The sequence below is a fragment of the Antedon mediterranea genome, chromosome 9, assembly GCF_964355755.1.
Source record: "Antedon mediterranea chromosome 9, ecAntMedi1.1, whole genome shotgun sequence".
Lineage (NCBI taxonomy): Eukaryota > Metazoa > Echinodermata > Crinoidea > Comatulida > Antedonidae > Antedon > Antedon mediterranea.
In genome coordinates, this window is record NC_092678.1 from 6,416,469 (window position 1) to 6,434,481 (window position 18,013).

General features: G+C 34.9%; 1 protein-coding gene across 1 annotated transcript in view; it reads left to right on the forward strand.

Moving 5' to 3' along the window:
- The first annotated feature begins 235 nt into the window (after positions 1-235).
- The window catches only part of LOC140058372 (neuronal cell adhesion molecule-like), a 29,364-nt gene continuing 11,586 nt past the window's right edge, over positions 236-18,013 (forward strand). The window contains exons 1-17 of the mRNA XM_072103943.1: positions 236-334; positions 5,529-5,673; positions 6,248-6,444; positions 6,814-7,098; positions 7,408-7,519; positions 7,661-7,833; positions 8,377-8,502; positions 9,318-9,452; positions 9,855-9,982; positions 13,372-13,528; positions 13,743-13,997; positions 14,347-14,717; positions 15,062-15,293; positions 15,867-15,979; positions 16,171-16,348; positions 16,656-16,775; positions 17,668-17,841. Coding sequence (XP_071960044.1) covers positions 265-334; positions 5,529-5,673; positions 6,248-6,444; positions 6,814-7,098; positions 7,408-7,519; positions 7,661-7,833; positions 8,377-8,502; positions 9,318-9,452; positions 9,855-9,982; positions 13,372-13,528; positions 13,743-13,997; positions 14,347-14,717; positions 15,062-15,293; positions 15,867-15,979; positions 16,171-16,348; positions 16,656-16,775; positions 17,668-17,841 — 2,971 coding nt within the window. The 5' untranslated portion in view covers positions 236-264. The remainder of the gene's footprint in view (positions 335-5,528; positions 5,674-6,247; positions 6,445-6,813; positions 7,099-7,407; positions 7,520-7,660; positions 7,834-8,376; positions 8,503-9,317; positions 9,453-9,854; positions 9,983-13,371; positions 13,529-13,742; positions 13,998-14,346; positions 14,718-15,061; positions 15,294-15,866; positions 15,980-16,170; positions 16,349-16,655; positions 16,776-17,667; positions 17,842-18,013) is intronic.

The following is an 18,013-nucleotide window of genomic DNA, read 5'->3' on the forward strand; positions in this document are numbered from 1 at the left end:
TAGTAATTAATACCAGGTGGTTTATAATTTCTTCTGTATGGAAATGTTATGTATTAATTTATATGAAAAACTATATTTAAGTTTTTGTATCAATATGCAGTCACATTTTCATCTGCCTGGGTTACCCGGATAAACCTATAATAGCCTGTTTTTTTTTTATTGAGGAGTGAGAATATTCATTGAACACCCCTCTACATAATAGTTTAATCACAAATCTAATAACTTTTTGTTTACAGATTTGATGCTGACAAAGTTGGTAATTTTATGATGAGTTTTCAGCAAGCAATTGTCGCTTTGATCCTGTCCACCACACTTGCGGGAATAACACATGGTCGTAAGTACACCTCAATTATTCATTTCATCTGTATTTAAAACAAAAATTCTTAAATATCAATAGCTATGATATAACTGAGCAAGGGCAACTAACTCCATCTAAAGCCTTGTTCGCACTGGGCTTGAACAATTGTAAATTTAACCAAGGTAACTTTATGGCCAAAGGTCATTGGCGAATTTTACCAGTGTGATCGTTGCTTTAGTAGTTAGTGATATAAAGTAGGCTTAATTATACATTTTGCCACAAACAACAATATTTTACAGAGGTAACCAATCGCTTTAAAAAAGTCCATCATCTATTTTGTCTTGCAAACATTTAAATTTAAAATAATCACATGTAGACTACAGTGTTTTATCATAAATTGAAAGTACACTATAATGCGTTGTTTAACATTTGTTAAATTTATTGAAAATGTTGTACCATCACGTACTGAATAATGGAATGCATTTTACATTCGACAAAATGCTTTTAATATTTATGGAACGTTTCCTGTAATCTCAACGTTTTTTTTCAAACTTTTATTTTTTTTGTGCAGAAAGTAGTATTAACTACAATAACAAGTCGGCCAATGTTAAATCCATTTAGTTATTTTAAAAGCCTCCTTTTTCAGACAGTACCTTAACTCTGGATCATTACATCGTTAAATACAACATTAGTTACATTACTTAGTGGGTGCCATTTGTCTAAAAGCCCTATGGGAGGAAGTGCTATGTCATGCGTTACGTTAATTATCCATCGATCGTTTCATATCATAATATTTTCATATTGCATATTTATTGCGAGAAAGTATAAACTAGTGATCTGTATTCCTTTCTGCATTTCTACTATAGAAAAATATATTTCCTTCAAGTTTCTTCAACATACCAAAATTGTATAAAAAAATTACATACAAAAAATTAAGTCTTTATTATTTGCACATTGTCCCCTTCAAATGCATGCGATAGTTACGCACAGGCGCCCTTGCAAACCTTATTAAATGAACGTTTAACCATGACCAGACGACATCAAATTTGGAAAATAATAATAGGGATTGCACTATTCGGCCTCTAGACTTTGAAATCAATAGAGCGTAAAAGTCAACTGGGCATGCTCAAAAACCTCATTAAGTAAATTAGTATTTTTTCTTTTTTCTCTATTTGTAAGATCTCACTATACTACCATAATAATATGCAAATTAAAAATACAGCTCATTTGCATGTTCCATTTGACTTACCTGTAAAATCACCAATAAACATAGATTTATTCTCACTTTGGCATGCTTATTAATAATGTTATATGGTTTAATTCAATGAGAAATATTTGATAATATTATTAATTATATTCATTTTGTTTCTTTAAAATTGTGTTACTTTAATTGATTTTTTATTTTGCTCTTTTAAATCTCGAGATTTATTTTCTTTTAAAATTAATTTCATTTCTTTAATTAATTTTCTTTTCCACTTTTCTTTGAACATTCTTTTCTATAGTCACATTGGAAAGACCAGGTAAAATGCTACCGTAGATTTCCTAGACTAATATTTAAATTTTAATCATTTAAATTAGCAGGCGGTTACGCTACAGAATTGTGTTATTTGTTGACCTAAGCTTCATGTGGTTTTTAATTTTAAAAAGCATGTTAGATTTTAGAAAAGGAATAGAAATGTTGTTAAGTATAAAACTGCTTTATCAACGGTTTCCTATAATAATGTTATGAAGAGAAAGAGAACTATAAAATGTTTGTGTGGAAACAAGGGGCGTTGAAATGAGGGCGTGGAACACCTATTTAGTGTATGATTTTCAATCATAAATTCTAAAGACAAAAGACATTTTTATTTGATATTATTAGATGATATTATGAATCTGAAATTGTTTAGTCATTTATGTATGTTTACATTTTACTTTTGTTATTATTTCTGTTATGAAAAAAAAACTTGACGATGTCCTTTTTTTGGTAAGTAAAAATATTAAGGTTTATTATTTATAAGATTATGATAATGATATTATAATAATGTTGAAAGTTTAACTATATTAGAGGAATGAGGATACTGATAATAACATACTTACTTGTGATGGGATGCTCTCTAGCTAGCTACATTGTTGTTGCATTATGTACTTTTAGGATATATGTTTTGTGTTTAAATCCTTGATTCTCCCACTTTAGCTATAGACTTAACTTTAATTTGAAATTTGCATTTAAAGAATTCATTATAGTTTTTTTTCGCGCTGCTCCTTTCGGCAGTTATATTCAAGAGTACGGAAGCATTAGGAAACAGTTACCATGCGGTAGCTATAATTTCCTACGGCTGAAAAAAATGGGTATTTGGAAAGTGGGACACCCCAAAGAGAGTCTATGAAAACATTAGCTGATAAATATTGAGATGCATGTAGATGAGCAGCGTTTTTTGTAAGAAATATTTCTTGTTGATATATATTTTTTCAAACCTGCTTCGGGAGAACAATGCATTCATTTTATGATAATAATAAGATAGAGTTCGTGTCTTGCTTTGTGTTTAGTTTTCTAGATAGTTTTCCCCTGTCCCTAGTAGATTTCAAATTGTAAAATAAAATGTTTTAAAATATTTGTTTAGAGATTGAATGTGGTAGTATACTGCTTCATGTTTGAGTTTGTTTATGTTTGTTTAAGTTAAAGTTTAATGTCTTCTAATTTTTAATCTGCTTGGTAATTTTGGAACGATGCTATTGGTTAGATTAGATAATGATAATGTCCGGTTTGCTTTTAAAATATCTGTAAACGACCAGTTAATTAAATGTCACAATAAAGGCCATTCTAACTGCTATTTAAACTACTTATTTTAAGTTTTAAAACTTTACTGGGATATTGTTATTGTCCCCTGAATAGAGGTATGAGGAAATTATGTTTTATATTCATATGTTTAAAAAATAAGAGATTTTGCCTTCAAAGAGTGTCCCCAAATAGAGGTGTATGTCCCAAAGTAGAGATACAGTAACTACTGTACTATTATTATTAATTAATATCTTGTAAAATCAGTTTGTCTCTGGAACATGAGTCATAAAATGTGATACATTAATTGTAGCCTCTAAAATGTTATCTAATAATATATAGAAATATTTCAAAAATATAATATGTATTGTTTATGCAACAGGCACACATCTAAAATTTAAATGCAGTTAAAAAAGAAAAACAATATTTGTGGAAAGATGTAATATAAATTCAATTTATTTTAGATTTTACATGAATAAAAAAAAAATGGTTATCATCAACACTTGACGTCTCTAGAGAGATAATACATGAACTCAATCATCAATGACATACATAGATATATTAAATTGAAGAAAACAAAATGTTGATATAATCAACTGGCTGTTTTTATGTATTGTTGGTCTTTAAATGTCAGAGCTATGTCGGCCCAAAGGATTTCATCTAAATTGGTTTTGATGGTAGATTATTTATTTATTTTATGTTATTTTACAGTCGCCCCAATCAGTCAAGCACGACTGGAAATTTTACATTTTTAAAGTTCAATTGTAAGAAATCTATTTGCCTTCTTTTTCCCGGACGTTGAGAAATATTACTGAACAGGGTTATGCGGGATTTTGTCTGTCCATATTATTGTCTGTTGTGTAATGTTTCTGTTATTTTCTTTAATTCAATTTACTTAAATGATATTTCCTCTGGTATGCTTGTGGTACACTACAAAATAGGTGATAAGTTCTAATTAAAAATTGTATGCCCTTATGCTACAGACTCTTAAATGATGATAATTTGTCGTGTCCCTAATTAAATGTTAACTTTTGTTACAGAAGTCGAGAACCTAAGGTGCTGTGACCTACTGTCTTTAACCCAGCTTATAGGTTTTGATGTTTCTGAACCCCAAATTGTCACTTGCCAAGGTTCATGCTTAGGCCCCCTTTGAACTACTGTATACTTGGTCAAACAATAATTTTATTCTTGAGCCGATTAAATGGCAGTCAATGATATACAGTAGTACAATACAACACATTAAAGATTTAAAAGCATAGAAAAAAATAGACTCAATTTGAAGGGGAATTTAGTAGTTATAAAGTAACCATAGTTGTAGATTATGTAACTTTAATGTCTCGTTCCTACAGTATTGTCCCAATAATGCGTGTTTAATGTGTTTTTTTTAGTCCTAATCTGATACTAAAATCTAGAATTTGATTGATGTCTGAAACGATTTTGGATGCGAATGGTTTTAATTGCATTTTGAATGCACTAGTATAGTTAGTACAATATAGCCTGAATTTCAACTTGTATGCTATACTTAATAGTTATTAACAATATTTTTATAACAATTATTGAATGCATTTGATTTTAATGAAGGAATGAATAAATTCACAAAATCATTATTTTTATTTATCTTTACTAAAAATATATTAAGTTTGATGATTGATTGGACTTATTGATTACTTTATTATTAGCATTTAATGTTTATTATTGTATTTAAAATAAAAAACTACTACAGTGGTTTTATAATATAGTTGAGTTGAGTGGGCAGGGGCACTACAAGGCATGGTAACCCCAAAGCTTTTAGATGCCTTCTCAATATTTCTGGTAGAATGTGAAAATGGGGTAAGATGCGTTGATGCGATTCTACTCTGAAAACATAGCCACGTGTTCAAGGCTCTTCTCTGCCATAAGATCGGCAAGAGTTTGAGGCTCACTCGCTCCATGGTCTTCTCGGACAAGGACTAACAACTGGAGGTTTAGTGTACACATGTGGCTTGTGTGCACCTTAAACAATCATCTTTTGCAAAATTAGAGGTTACCACGGTGTACTGATCAGTGCTGTTTAATAGCATGTATGACATGTTGAATATTGTGTAAATTGTCCACAATGTGTGCAATTCAGTCCAAAGACACTGGTTATTCCCACACATTTATTTTTTAAAATATGGATTAATTATGCATTCTGTAGATTAAAAACTACCATACTTTAGCAAATGTACTATAAACTATGCGACATAATTTAAATACAGTATTGGTTGATACAATAGTGACATACTCCGGTTCCAGGCAGCTATCCCATTGATTCTCTCAAAAAACTGCCAAGAAAAGTAATAGCTTGCTGCACAATCATAAATGTGTGTTCTTCCAAATTTTTTTTATCTATAAAGCATTAGCATATCATTGATGCCTTTTCAAGCTAATTTGCATATTTACAGGTGTAGTACAATTTACATTCTAATTGTTACCTTTCTTGTTAACATCCAGGTGATCCACCAGACATCACAGGCTTAAAAATAGCAAAGGAAGGCTTTGATTTTGACCTTGACGATTCAAGGTCATACGTGTTAGATAGCCGCAACCAACAAGGTGTAATATCAAAGATCTGGTGTGTGGTAAAAGGACAAGTAAGGTAGGAAACGTGACGGAATATCAAATTTCAAAGAAGGACGGAGCGGGGAGCTATGTGACTATCTGACACAAAAGCACAGCTCTGATAATACTCCTATTCCATTTCCGAAAAACTTGTGCAGGCAAAATGACTGCAACAGTCAGAATACTGTATTCCCCGCAACACGATACCTACAAAACAACACGATAAATTTGGGAACAAAACTTTGATAATTCATTGCTAATGCAATCCTGGTATAATTCCACCCCTATATTTGGCCACATTTTACCCCATCTCCTGAAACTCATAATGCACAGAAAAAGGCATCTTTATTATTGATTCTCTGTTTACTTGAAACCACCGCCCCCCCCCCCCATTTTTTTTTTTGCACACCCCTATTCAGGGGACACCCATAATAAGACGACACTTTCCAATAAAATGGATAATGGGTAATATATGTTAAATATGTATAAAACACTATGGCCAACTACTATTCAAGGTACACCCTATGGAAACGCAGTCCTGAAGGTGTCTCCTTAATAGGAGTTCTATTGTTTTTAATGGAACAATAACTGAACTATTTTTGTCTACACAGTGAAGTAAGTTGGTACTTCAATGAGGATACTGAGTATATACGAGATGGTCGAAAGTACAAAACTGGGAAAGATGATGGTATTGGTTACTATTTACAAATATTGGTTGTAGATGAGAGTGTGACAGGAAACTATCATTGTGAGGCAGAGAACAGACTGGGCAGAGCAATGTCTCAGTATGTCAACGTAACACAAGCATGTAAGATTATAATAATATCAAAGAGTTTATAAACTTGATTGGCTAGAGGGTGGACTCCAATGTCATCACAATTAAAAAACAAAGAGTTTTAACACGGGCAACCCCTATTCAAAAAGACACCTTTATTATTAAGGGGACACTTCCTTTGAAACAAACATATGAGGAAGTATGTTTAACACTATGGCTAAACTCCTATTCAAGACACACATATTAAGGGGACACTTCCCTATAAAATGACCATGAGAAAGTATATGTTTTAACACTATGGCCAACTCTTTGCAGGGGACACACAGTTATAATGGGGACGTCTCCTTAATAGATGTTTTACAGTACCTAACTAAATACCTGAGTGAAACTATTATCTTACAGATATTGGCACATACGGTAAGGTTGCTAATCGAAAGGAAGATAAACAGTTAAATGAATATTTAATGTTGAACTGCCAACCTCTTCAGTCCAACCCAGATTTAATCATATCATGGAAAGTTGGTGAAGAAACTGTACAGTACAATGACCGGCGTCAGATGGATCAGACCGGCAATCTGTATATCTCTAACCTTGTGAACGAAGATGCTGGAACGTATAAGTGCTTTGTAAAGAATCCGGTTCTTGGACAGACGTTCTATAGCGAGGAAATTTCTATTGGATTTGCCGGTAAGAGCATTATAGCATCTATTCTGCTGAATGTTGATGCCAGAGAGTATATAAAATAACACCCTCTATCTAAATATATGGTTTGAGCACGCTAATATAAAGTCTTCCAATATCTAATTTTTGTTGTATAATGTTCCCTGTTTACACTATCAAACTAGTTTGACCAAAAAAGTGTGATGTGCCTATTAAATATGGTAGTGATATGCCCAAATATGGTAGTGATATGACATCATCATGTCCATATATGGATTTAAGATAATGTAACCTATTTATAACTTCTAACATTGGTTTCTACATCAATATTTACAGAAAATCCAACAGGAGTAGCCGAGCGTAGACCAGTTATTGTCTACCAACCACAGGCAACAACAATTGGAATGAGGAAAACAAAGCTTAAAATTCAGTGCATTGCGCAAGGATAGTAAGTTTATATTTATAGGCCATTGTCAATATGTTTTGGGTTGCGTTCATTTTTTTGGGGGTGGGGAATAGGGGAGGAAATACATCTTTAAAAGTAACCAATCTTTCATCATAATAATTTTATTTGTATTTCGTCTTATAGTCCAACACCCACAATTAAATGGGAAAAGCTCGGAGGCACCATAAAGCCAAGTGAAACCAATAAACCTATTCTAGAGATATCTGATGTGGATTTTAGTGACGCTGGGACGTATCGATGCACTGCAGAAAACAGTCAGGGCAGTGCACGTGCCCAGACAGAAGTCGTTGTGCAAGGTAGGTATGCTTTTATAGGCTTAAACAAAGCCTTCTACCACCGTACGTCCATAGCGGGTCTACACTGAATTTCCTCAACTGGGGAGAAATAATAATAAATTACATTCTAACACACCAGCTTTTATTCTTGCAATTTAATTTGTTAATTATGCATTACATGTAATTTAGAATTAGCCCTACCTAATGCTGATAATTAAAATGCTCTTATGCACGTTCAGCTTTTTATAAACATTTTTGCCAGGCGACGTTGTTTGCCGATAGCGTTTGAAAATCAGCATATTGTCTACTTTTTTTTTCCACGTCCAGCCAAGTTGAATGGCCTAGGTTTCTGGCCTAGTTAGTCAATGATGAATAAATTGAATAAAAGTAAGTGTGTTATAAAACAAATAATATATGTTTTGTATTTGTTGAATGGAGAGAATATTTCATTCAATGAAAAATCGACTGCTCTATTTTCAACTCAGCTCCACTTCTTCCTCTCTTTTTTAACTCATGAAATACTCTAGTGGCTATGCTTGTTATAAAATTATTTTTTTTTTATAGCGGCACCATATGTAGGTGTTCCAATGGCTGACACTGAATCATACCCACGTGAGACCGCAGTGTTTACTTGTGACCCGCAGGGCGTACCAGAACCGACCTTTCAATGGATGGTTGATGGAGTCAAACGTAAGTACAGATTTTTTATTTTTAGGCTCATGGATGAACGCATACTAAAACATGTTTTAATTTGAAGTTTGCGGCAGACTAAGAACTGTTGAGTTTATGACGTTTTCATTATGTGCTTTGGTCATCCTCTAGTTTAACAAAAACATTTTTCTAAACTTTCTATTATTTAAAAGTCGAAGATAGCCAGGTCTCGGGTCCATTCTATTGTCGCCACAGATTGATATCTTCATCAGTACTTCTATGAATGGATGATTCGGTGGGAACACGAACGCTAGTTGATCATACCCAGTACCGTTTTGATCGTACGATTAATCGGGAAACCACATCACGACTGATAATACAGGAAGTCCAGGAAACTAAGGAATTAAAGTTGAGATTGTATGGGACAAAGTGTGAAAGTGAAAATAATATCAATTTTTTGCCATGCAAACCTTCAAACAATATATAATTTAATTCAGAATGTATCTCTTCAGTTAAAGACTGGTCTCCCAGAGGGCCCAGTTATGATCAGTGGCTGTGTGTGTACAAGTACACCGGGGGTAACCTCCTACTCACCTCGAAAGATGTACTAGGTTCTTTAAAGTGCACATGAGCTATGTGTACACTAGACCTATGGTATATAGTCCTTATCCGAGAAGACTCATTCTACCACCAGAACCATGGAGCGAGTGAGCCTCAAACTCTTGCCGATGTTATGGCTACGTATTACGGTCCCACTGTCTTAAACGGTTCAGCCACTCACGCAATAGTTAATAATTACTTTCTACTTTTGATTAAAACATTATTTTATTATTTATTTCATATGGATGTTGCAGCAAGAGACTTTCATTCTGTCAATGGGAAAACATTATCAGTGATAAACATTACTAAAGATGATTCAGCCGTATTTCAGTGCATGATAATGAATGATTACGGAATATACATCGACCAAGCTACGTTCAAGGTTGTCTGTGAGTATCCATAATCCAGTTTTTTACTAGCGAATTTATTTGTGAAAAAGCGCTATTGTAGTGCATGCATATTGCGACAAATTCTAGTTTGTATTTATTCAATCAATATCAACAGGAATGCAGAACAGTTTTGATTTTACGAGCATCCTGTAAATTATCCGCTATTATAAATGCCAATCCTTTTTATAAGCACCCTCTATGGTTTGGTATATTTTTCAAAATAGTATAGCACCCTTTATTGTTTGGACATGCTTTCATAAAACTGCTCAATATTTTTCCAAGTTGGGAAGTCTGTGTTACTGTACAACAATTCAAAGTGTATATACATGTTCTCTATACACAAAAGTTAAATATAAACAAAAATAGCTTTTGCTAATGGATGGTTGTCTTTTTGTTTCAAAGTTGTTCGAGCTGAAATTGTAGAAGGTCCAGCAAGTGTGCGTATGGTAGAGGGAAAGGATGCCAACTTCACCTGCCAGTTCATTGGTAAACCACCTCCAACGGTGACATGGAAGTACAAAAACACTAAAGTAAGCTAATTGCACAAATTCTTTACAGTACAACTTACCCCCCCCCCTCCCCTACCCCCATTGGGACATCACTATTTAAAACATATTTGATACAAGGTTTGTGTTATATTGATAGCCAGTAAAATTGAATTTGGGCCAATAGAGCAGTTAAAAACAACCTTAAGGATGACCCCTATATGTCAAGGCTTAAGTGAGATATTCTAATATTTCAGGGAGTATCAATATTCAATCTAACAGCAGACCAGGTAAGGTTCATTCATGTGACATTAATGTGTGACATGTGCTGCACTTGCCATGTGTTACATACACGCAGACATACCCAAACACATCATGTGCATGAACTATGACATTGATAATCATGTCTACTATATGCTAGACAATTGTCTATCAAATCTGTTTATGCATGGAGAAAATAAATGCAGTATAAATTACTACAGGGAGAAAGGGTAACTAGCTTGGAAAGTACAATTAAAACATGATTGTTATTTTGCAACAAGACGCATGCATGCTATGCTATACAGTAGAGCCTCTTTTGGGACACTGCTATTCAGGGGATGTTATCATGTGAAATGAACAAGAGACAATATATGCTTTGACACTACAGCCAACCCCTATTGAGGGGACACCCTTATTAAGGAAACACTTTGGTGGGTCCTGAAGGTGTCCCTTAATAGGGGTTCTATTGTGTTAGTAAGTCATCTACTTGTAAGGTATAAAGGGTGAGCTTACACAAAAGCACATTATAAAAATCGATAAGTTATGTTACTTGTTAGTCTCCCGATTGCATGAAAATGTTGAGGTGATGCAAGGATGAGAAGAACGGTACATGGGCGCCATTTGTGTAGGTCATGAATATTCTTATACTACTACTTAAAATTAGTGTGTCCCAATTGGGACACCTCTATTCATAAGACACCTCTATTATGGAGATACTTTCTTGTGAAATAAGGGAAAAATATGTTTTGATACTAGCATAGTAGTATTTTCATGAATATTCTTGGGCTAAATAACCTTGGAAGGGAGGAGTTGGCATGTTTAAAAAATGTGTCTTATATTTTGCGTAACTGGTATAGGTTGTATTAAAAATAAAAAATAAAAAATTGCTTAAATCACATATTTTATAGTACAATTGAAACCCATGTTAAGGAGACACCTTTGGAACCCAACAAAGTGTTGTAGGATTGTTGGCCATAGTGTGAAAGCATACATTTTTGCCTTTTAGATAATAGGGATGTCCCCTGAATAGGCGTGTCTTAAGGGAGGGCTAAGCAGTAACTGTAGTAGGATGTTTCTTTACCCATGTTGGTCACGATAGCTCCCTATGATCGCTTCTACCCCTAATGATCGCCTCTACCCCTCTATGATCGCCTCAACCCCCTATGATCGCCTCAACCCCTCTATGATCGCCTCAACCCCCCTTTGATTGCCTCAACCCCCCTTTGATCGCCTCTACTCCCCTATGATCGCCTCTACTCCCCTATGATCGCCTCTACACCTCTATCATCCCCTCTACTCCTCTATCATCCCCTCTACTCCCCTATGATCGCCCCTACACCTCTAGCATCCCCTCTACTCCTCTATCATCCCCTATGATTGCCTCAACCCCCTATGATCACCTCAACCCCTCTATGATCGCCTCAACCCCCCTATGATCGCCTCAACCCCCCTTTGATCGCCTCTACTCCCCTATGATCGCCTCTACTCCCCTATGATCGCCTCTACACCTCTATCATCCCCTCTACTCCTCTATCATCCCCTCTACTCCCCTATGATTGCCTATGATCGCCTCTACACCTCTATCATCCCCTCTACTCCTCTATCATCCCCTCTACTCCCCTATGATCGCCCCTACACCTCTATCATCCCCTCTACTCCTCTATCATCCCCTATGATCGCCTCAACCCCCCTATGATTGCCTTAACCCCCCTATTCCCCTATGATCACCGATTACCCTTGGCTAAATTTGCCATCATGGAGATATTTAACACAGTAGCATATGAATATCTGTGTTATCCCATAGAGGTTTGTCAACCTAATAAGCAATTAACCAAGTCTACATCATACTAGGTATTCGTCCATATGGCTTCTGCTTACAGTATTTTCCATTGGGACATTGTTTCATGATTGGCTAATAACAGTGTTTTATTTATATATAATACCCCAACATGATATATACACTGTCATATACTGAAGGAATGTATTCATTTCAGTCTAACAATATACATAAACTAAAATGTATTTATTAATAATTTCCTGCCCTTTCATGATATTGAGAGTAATTAAAATATTTAAAAATAATGTTCATGTTTGAATGGAACTTATTTAATAATACAGTAGTAAATAATCGTATTGTAAATATAAAGGAATCCCTTTAGTTTAAAAACTGTTTATTAAAATGGTTTCAAAGTGGTTACATTTTCTCAAAGTAAATCCCTGGATTTTGGTCCAAAAGTACGCCTATAGACTTAACTGAATGTAAGGGAATATGTTACACTATACTAGCAAAGGTACCCTCTCCAGACTGGTTAACTCACTCTGGGACGGTTTTAAAATCTAGTTTTAAAAACAGTACAATTCTCTTCATTTTTATACCTACCCACTCCCTTGGGTGGTTCAATTGTATTTTTTAAAACTTTCCCAATTCAATTTTGATAATTTTGACACCCCATACCACCAACCTCACCCCGTGGGTGGACATGGTTCAATTGTAATTTTCAAAACTTTCCCAATTCAATTTTGATAATTTTGACACCCCATACCACAAACCTCACCCCGTGGGTGGACATGGTTCAATTGTAATTTTTAAAACTTTCCCAATTCAATTTTGATAATTTTGACACCCCATACCACCAACCTCACCCCATGGGTGGACATGGTTCAATTGTAATTTTTAAAACTTTCCCAATTCAATTTTGATAATTTTGAGACCCCATACCACCAACCTCACCCCGTGGGTGGACATGGTTCAATTATAATTTTTAAAACTTTCCCAATTCAATTTTGATAATTTTGACACCCCATACCACCAACCTCACCCAGTGGGTGGACATGGTTCAATTGTATTTTTTAAAACTTTCCCAATTCAATTTTGATAATTTTGAGACCCCATACCACCAACCTCACCCCGTGGGTGGACATGGTTCAATTGTATTTTTTAAAACTTTCCCAATTCAATTTTGATAATTTTGACACCCCATACCACCAACCTCACCCCGTGGGTGGACATGGTTCAATTGTATTTTTTAAAACTTTCCCAATTCAATTTTGATAATTTTGACACCCCATACCACCAACCTCACCCAGTGGGTGGACATGGTTCAATTGTAATTTTAACTACAATAAGTACAATTCCAGTCATTTTGTACCCTTTTATTTCTTTGTAAATTCAGATTGTACCTGATACTAAATATTCTATTATAACTGGTGATGAAAACAGTATGCTGACTGTTCGTACGGTGTCAATAAAGGACGACGCCGGAGAATACTCATGTTACGTTGAAAACGATTTCGGAAACGATGATGTAATGGGTTCCCTGACTGTTCTCCGTAAGTTTCTTTCACTTTGTTAATCAATGTAAAGCTCTGTCTACACTATCCAACTAATTTGATATAGTGATATGCCCATATATAGTGGTGATATGACATCATCATGTCCATATATGGGCATATAAAATTTTTTGATATAAAGTTTGATAGTGTAGACAGAGCTTTAGACAATAAATGTAATGCACTTGGCTTTAAATCATTTTTTTTTCAACAGAGAACACCGTTATTATACAACCCCCATCACCTAGTAATGTAGAAGAAGGTAATTCTGTAACGTTGAACTGTCGAGCTAACGCATACAGTGATGCACCATTAGTGTACACGTGGGAAGACGACGAAGGTGTAGAGGTAGCTCAGGGTAATAGTTTCATCCTGACAAATGCGGCAATAGCCAACACCGGAGCGTATACTTGCATTGCATCTACTGATCTGGATGAGGATAAAGCAACAGCACGCATCACCGTTCTAGGTTTGTGTTTAAATTAAGATAAATTAGGACCTCTATTAAGGGGACACATTTGGGACTTAGGTAAAGTATACCCTTAATATGGATGTCCCCTGATTAGGAGTTGGTCATAGTGATAAACATCTACTCCTTGTTTGTTTCATGGAAAAGTCTCACTTAATGGGAGTTTCCCCTTAATAAGAGTGTCCCTTTAATAGAGGTGCCTCCTAATATAGGTGTCGCTTTAAAAGAGTTGTCTTTTTAATAGAGGTTCGAGTATTTGAGGTTCAAGTATTCATTTCAATAATAGTAGGAAGTCCTCTAAATAGGGGTGTTCCAAAGTTAATTCATATTTATTTGTAATTGTCAACAGCAAGACCTGGTCCCTTGACAAGCGTAGATGCCGTTTTGGACACAAGAAACGAAAATAAGGCGAACCTTGAATGGGAGGCCGGTCCTTACCACAACTCACCAATCACTGGATTCATCATTCAAGCTAGGACAGCATTCGATAGCGAGTGGACGGAGGTCAAGAGACCAGAGAGTAACTACCTAACTGCAAAGGTGGATGTCAATCCTGGAAATACATACAGCTTTCGCATGGCTGCTGTAAACGACATTGGCACGTCAGATTTTGTCGATGCTAGCAGTACGGTTGATACTCCGTCTGGTCCACCACGAACAAACCCTCAGAACGTTGCTGGGAGTGGACAGTCAACAGATACCATGACAATAACATGGGATGTAAGTGTACACCAACCTACTAGTATACTCATTTACAACAAGGGGTCACGTTTTGAACCCAACAAGTGTCCATTTAATAAGATATATATTAAAATTCCTCTTGTTCTTTTAACGGAAATTTCCTTTTACTGGCCGTGTACCCTAAATAGTGGTGTCCCAAGGGAGAGATTCTGAAACTCGTATGATAAATTATAAAATAAGTTATCCATCCTGTAATTTGCTGTTGGATGCGTTTGAAATATAAAAATATAAATTTCTAAAAAATAATAATCTAATAGCATAATTTTCATGTAAATTTATTAATAGTACTTTGTAGTATAATATTATGTTCCATTCTTCATTAGCAAATGGACCAATCGCAGCATGGTGCTAGTGGATTCAAGTACATTGTGATGTGGCGTCGAACAGGACAAGATGATTGGATGAATGTCACCATCGACGACTATACAACAACAGAATACAGTGTAGATGGCGCTACAACTTACGAGTCATTTGACATCAAGGTCATAGCAGTGAATGATCAAGGGAAAGGACCGGAAGATGAGCAACCAGTGATTGGGCATTCAGGAGAAGCTAGTAAGTGTTGTCGTGCCTAGAAGGAGGAGGGAAGAGATCCTCTTTTTAGCATCTACTCTATGGATAACATACATGCCAGCACTCGTGGGAGACTCCCGTATTTTAAACTTGTCTGCCGGCCTAACATCGTGCTCCCGGTTTTTCACATTTCCTCCCGGACTACAAAGATAACTGAATTTTTATATATATGTTATATATTATACAGATATTGACTGCTTAGAGGTTAAATATAAGATTTGACATCCCCGAGGGAATGATATTAATTTTTATATATATGTTATATATATATTTTTATTTATATTTATTATTATATATTACTTTTATACTTATTTAGCACATCCCAAATTTGACAAAGAAGCAGTTGGTGTGCTCTCAAAAGCATTGTTTATCAAACCACATAATTGATTATAATGACACTTAACACACGTAATTACACAGATCCTTTCAGGCAGAATTTTATTTGAATAAATACAATGCGGTTTACATGTTTATATTTATAGACCTTATTTTCAAATTATAATTTAGTTGCTGAGGTTTAGTGTGATGGTTGTTTTAACGTTCTTTTTTTTCCAGAACCCGGAGCAGCCCCCACTGATGTAACTGTTGACCCCAACCCAACCAGTATTCGTGTTAATTGGACTGCTATTCCAAAGGATCAAGAAAATGGAAAACTTTTGAGAACTAAGGTAAACATAAATTTGGATTTACAGATGTGATTTACTTATATACCACCATCAATGTGGTAATAGATTACTAATCACATGCGTGGGTATACAACAGATTCATTTCAATTGAAAAAACACCACAGAACACAATTTTGTTTATAAAACACAGCAAACTTCATGAATGGAATTCACCCCTTTTTTTTCTTCTCTAGATCTTTGTGAAACAAGGCTTAATACAAGTAGCATCAACTACCTGTCCCAATGAGCCAACATCATGTGTGGTTGGAGACCTAAAGCCAAATACAGATTATGAAGTGACTGTCGGAGTGGAGAATAGCAAGGGCCTAAGTCCTTCTAGTACATCTGTTTCCACAACTACAACTGAAGGAGGTAGACAACATGGATTTATTTGAGTAGAGCCACAACTGAGGAGACATCTTGGGACCCAAAAAGCGTCTCCTCAGTAGAAGTTGGCTGTAGTGTAACACATATTTCCCCTCTTTTATATCACAGGATAGTGTTCCCTTAATAGGAGTGTCTCCTGATTTAGGGGCATCCCAAAGTAGACCCACTAAACCACAGAAGCTCTTTATAAACCCTTACAATATGTATTGTGTATATTTAATATGTGTTATAATGCATACATTTGTGATTTGTTAATTAATACATAATAATATTTCTCATTTGCATATATTAGCACCTGGTCAAGTTCAAAATTTTATGGCGACTGTGTTATCGGATAGAATGAAACTTACCTGGGGAGATCCACTAAAACCAAATGGTGTGATTCAAGGTTTCAACATCGTATATAACAAAAGTAAGAATGTTTTATTTTTTATTTGGTAACATTTGTCAATTTTATTGCCATAATATATAGTTATAAAATTATTTTATAATTATATATCTTATATAGAATACAATGATAACAACCACCAAACATTGTTTATTCATTTGTCCATAAAGATGAAAACTGAGATGTTACCCCAAGCCCTATTTTGAGAAGACTTGTTCTACAATGGTTTGATGGCTATGGTTTGCACTGCCCCTGCCTTAACAGCTTGACAACATTACTTGTGTAGCAAATAAAAAAACACAGTCTGATACCACGTCTATTATTTTATACTCGCATTTAAGCACATCCGTTTTTGTTGTTTGTCTATTCTATATGTTATCCTACAACGTTCTAATTGTTATGATTAAAATCAACAACCTGTAAATTTTATTCAAATTATCTTAATTATCTTAATTATCTTAATTATCCGCTCCAAGTTACCTGAGAGATATTCTTACTGTGTGGAATGTTTCTCGCAGTACTCGTTCAAGCACCAGCAATTATAACCTGACAATCCCACGAACTAAATGAAAGACATTTGCTGACCGTTCGCTCGCCGTAGCAGGACCCAAAATTTGGAACAGATTACCAATTCACATTGAACACTTAGACGACTATAATCAGTTTAAAAAACATTTAAAAGCACTATATTTCAAACAATGTTACGATACTAATTGATGTGAAGCGCCGCTGATTATAATTAAATGTTGTATAAATGTGCGCTATACAAGTAATAATAATAATAATAATAATAACACACCATTCAAATGCAAGTATTTTCAACCAGTAACTTTCGTAAACACTACATCATCCAGTCAACTTTCTTTCTCTCTATCTTTTTATGGTTTTTTTTTTTTTTTTTTCGGTTATATTATAGTCAATGCACAGGTGGCTGGAGAAGATATTAAAGTTGTTGTATCACCTGATACCTACAAATTCGTCGCAAAGGACCTAGAACCAGGTGAAACATATGCAATCTCTATAAAGGCCTTTACAAACGCAGCTCCGGGTGAGGTGACGAAACGCGAGCTTACGATGAGGCCAAAGGGAAGTAAGTATGATTGTAATTATCGTTTATTATTATTGCATCTTACTTGAGGTTCAAAATGGGGAAATGAGTTAAAATTGTCACTGCCATTTGTCACTTGTTTACTACCAAAGTCTGTTTCAATGTTATTTTCAAATCGTTTATTAGATCATACCTATAACATAAGAAATCCACA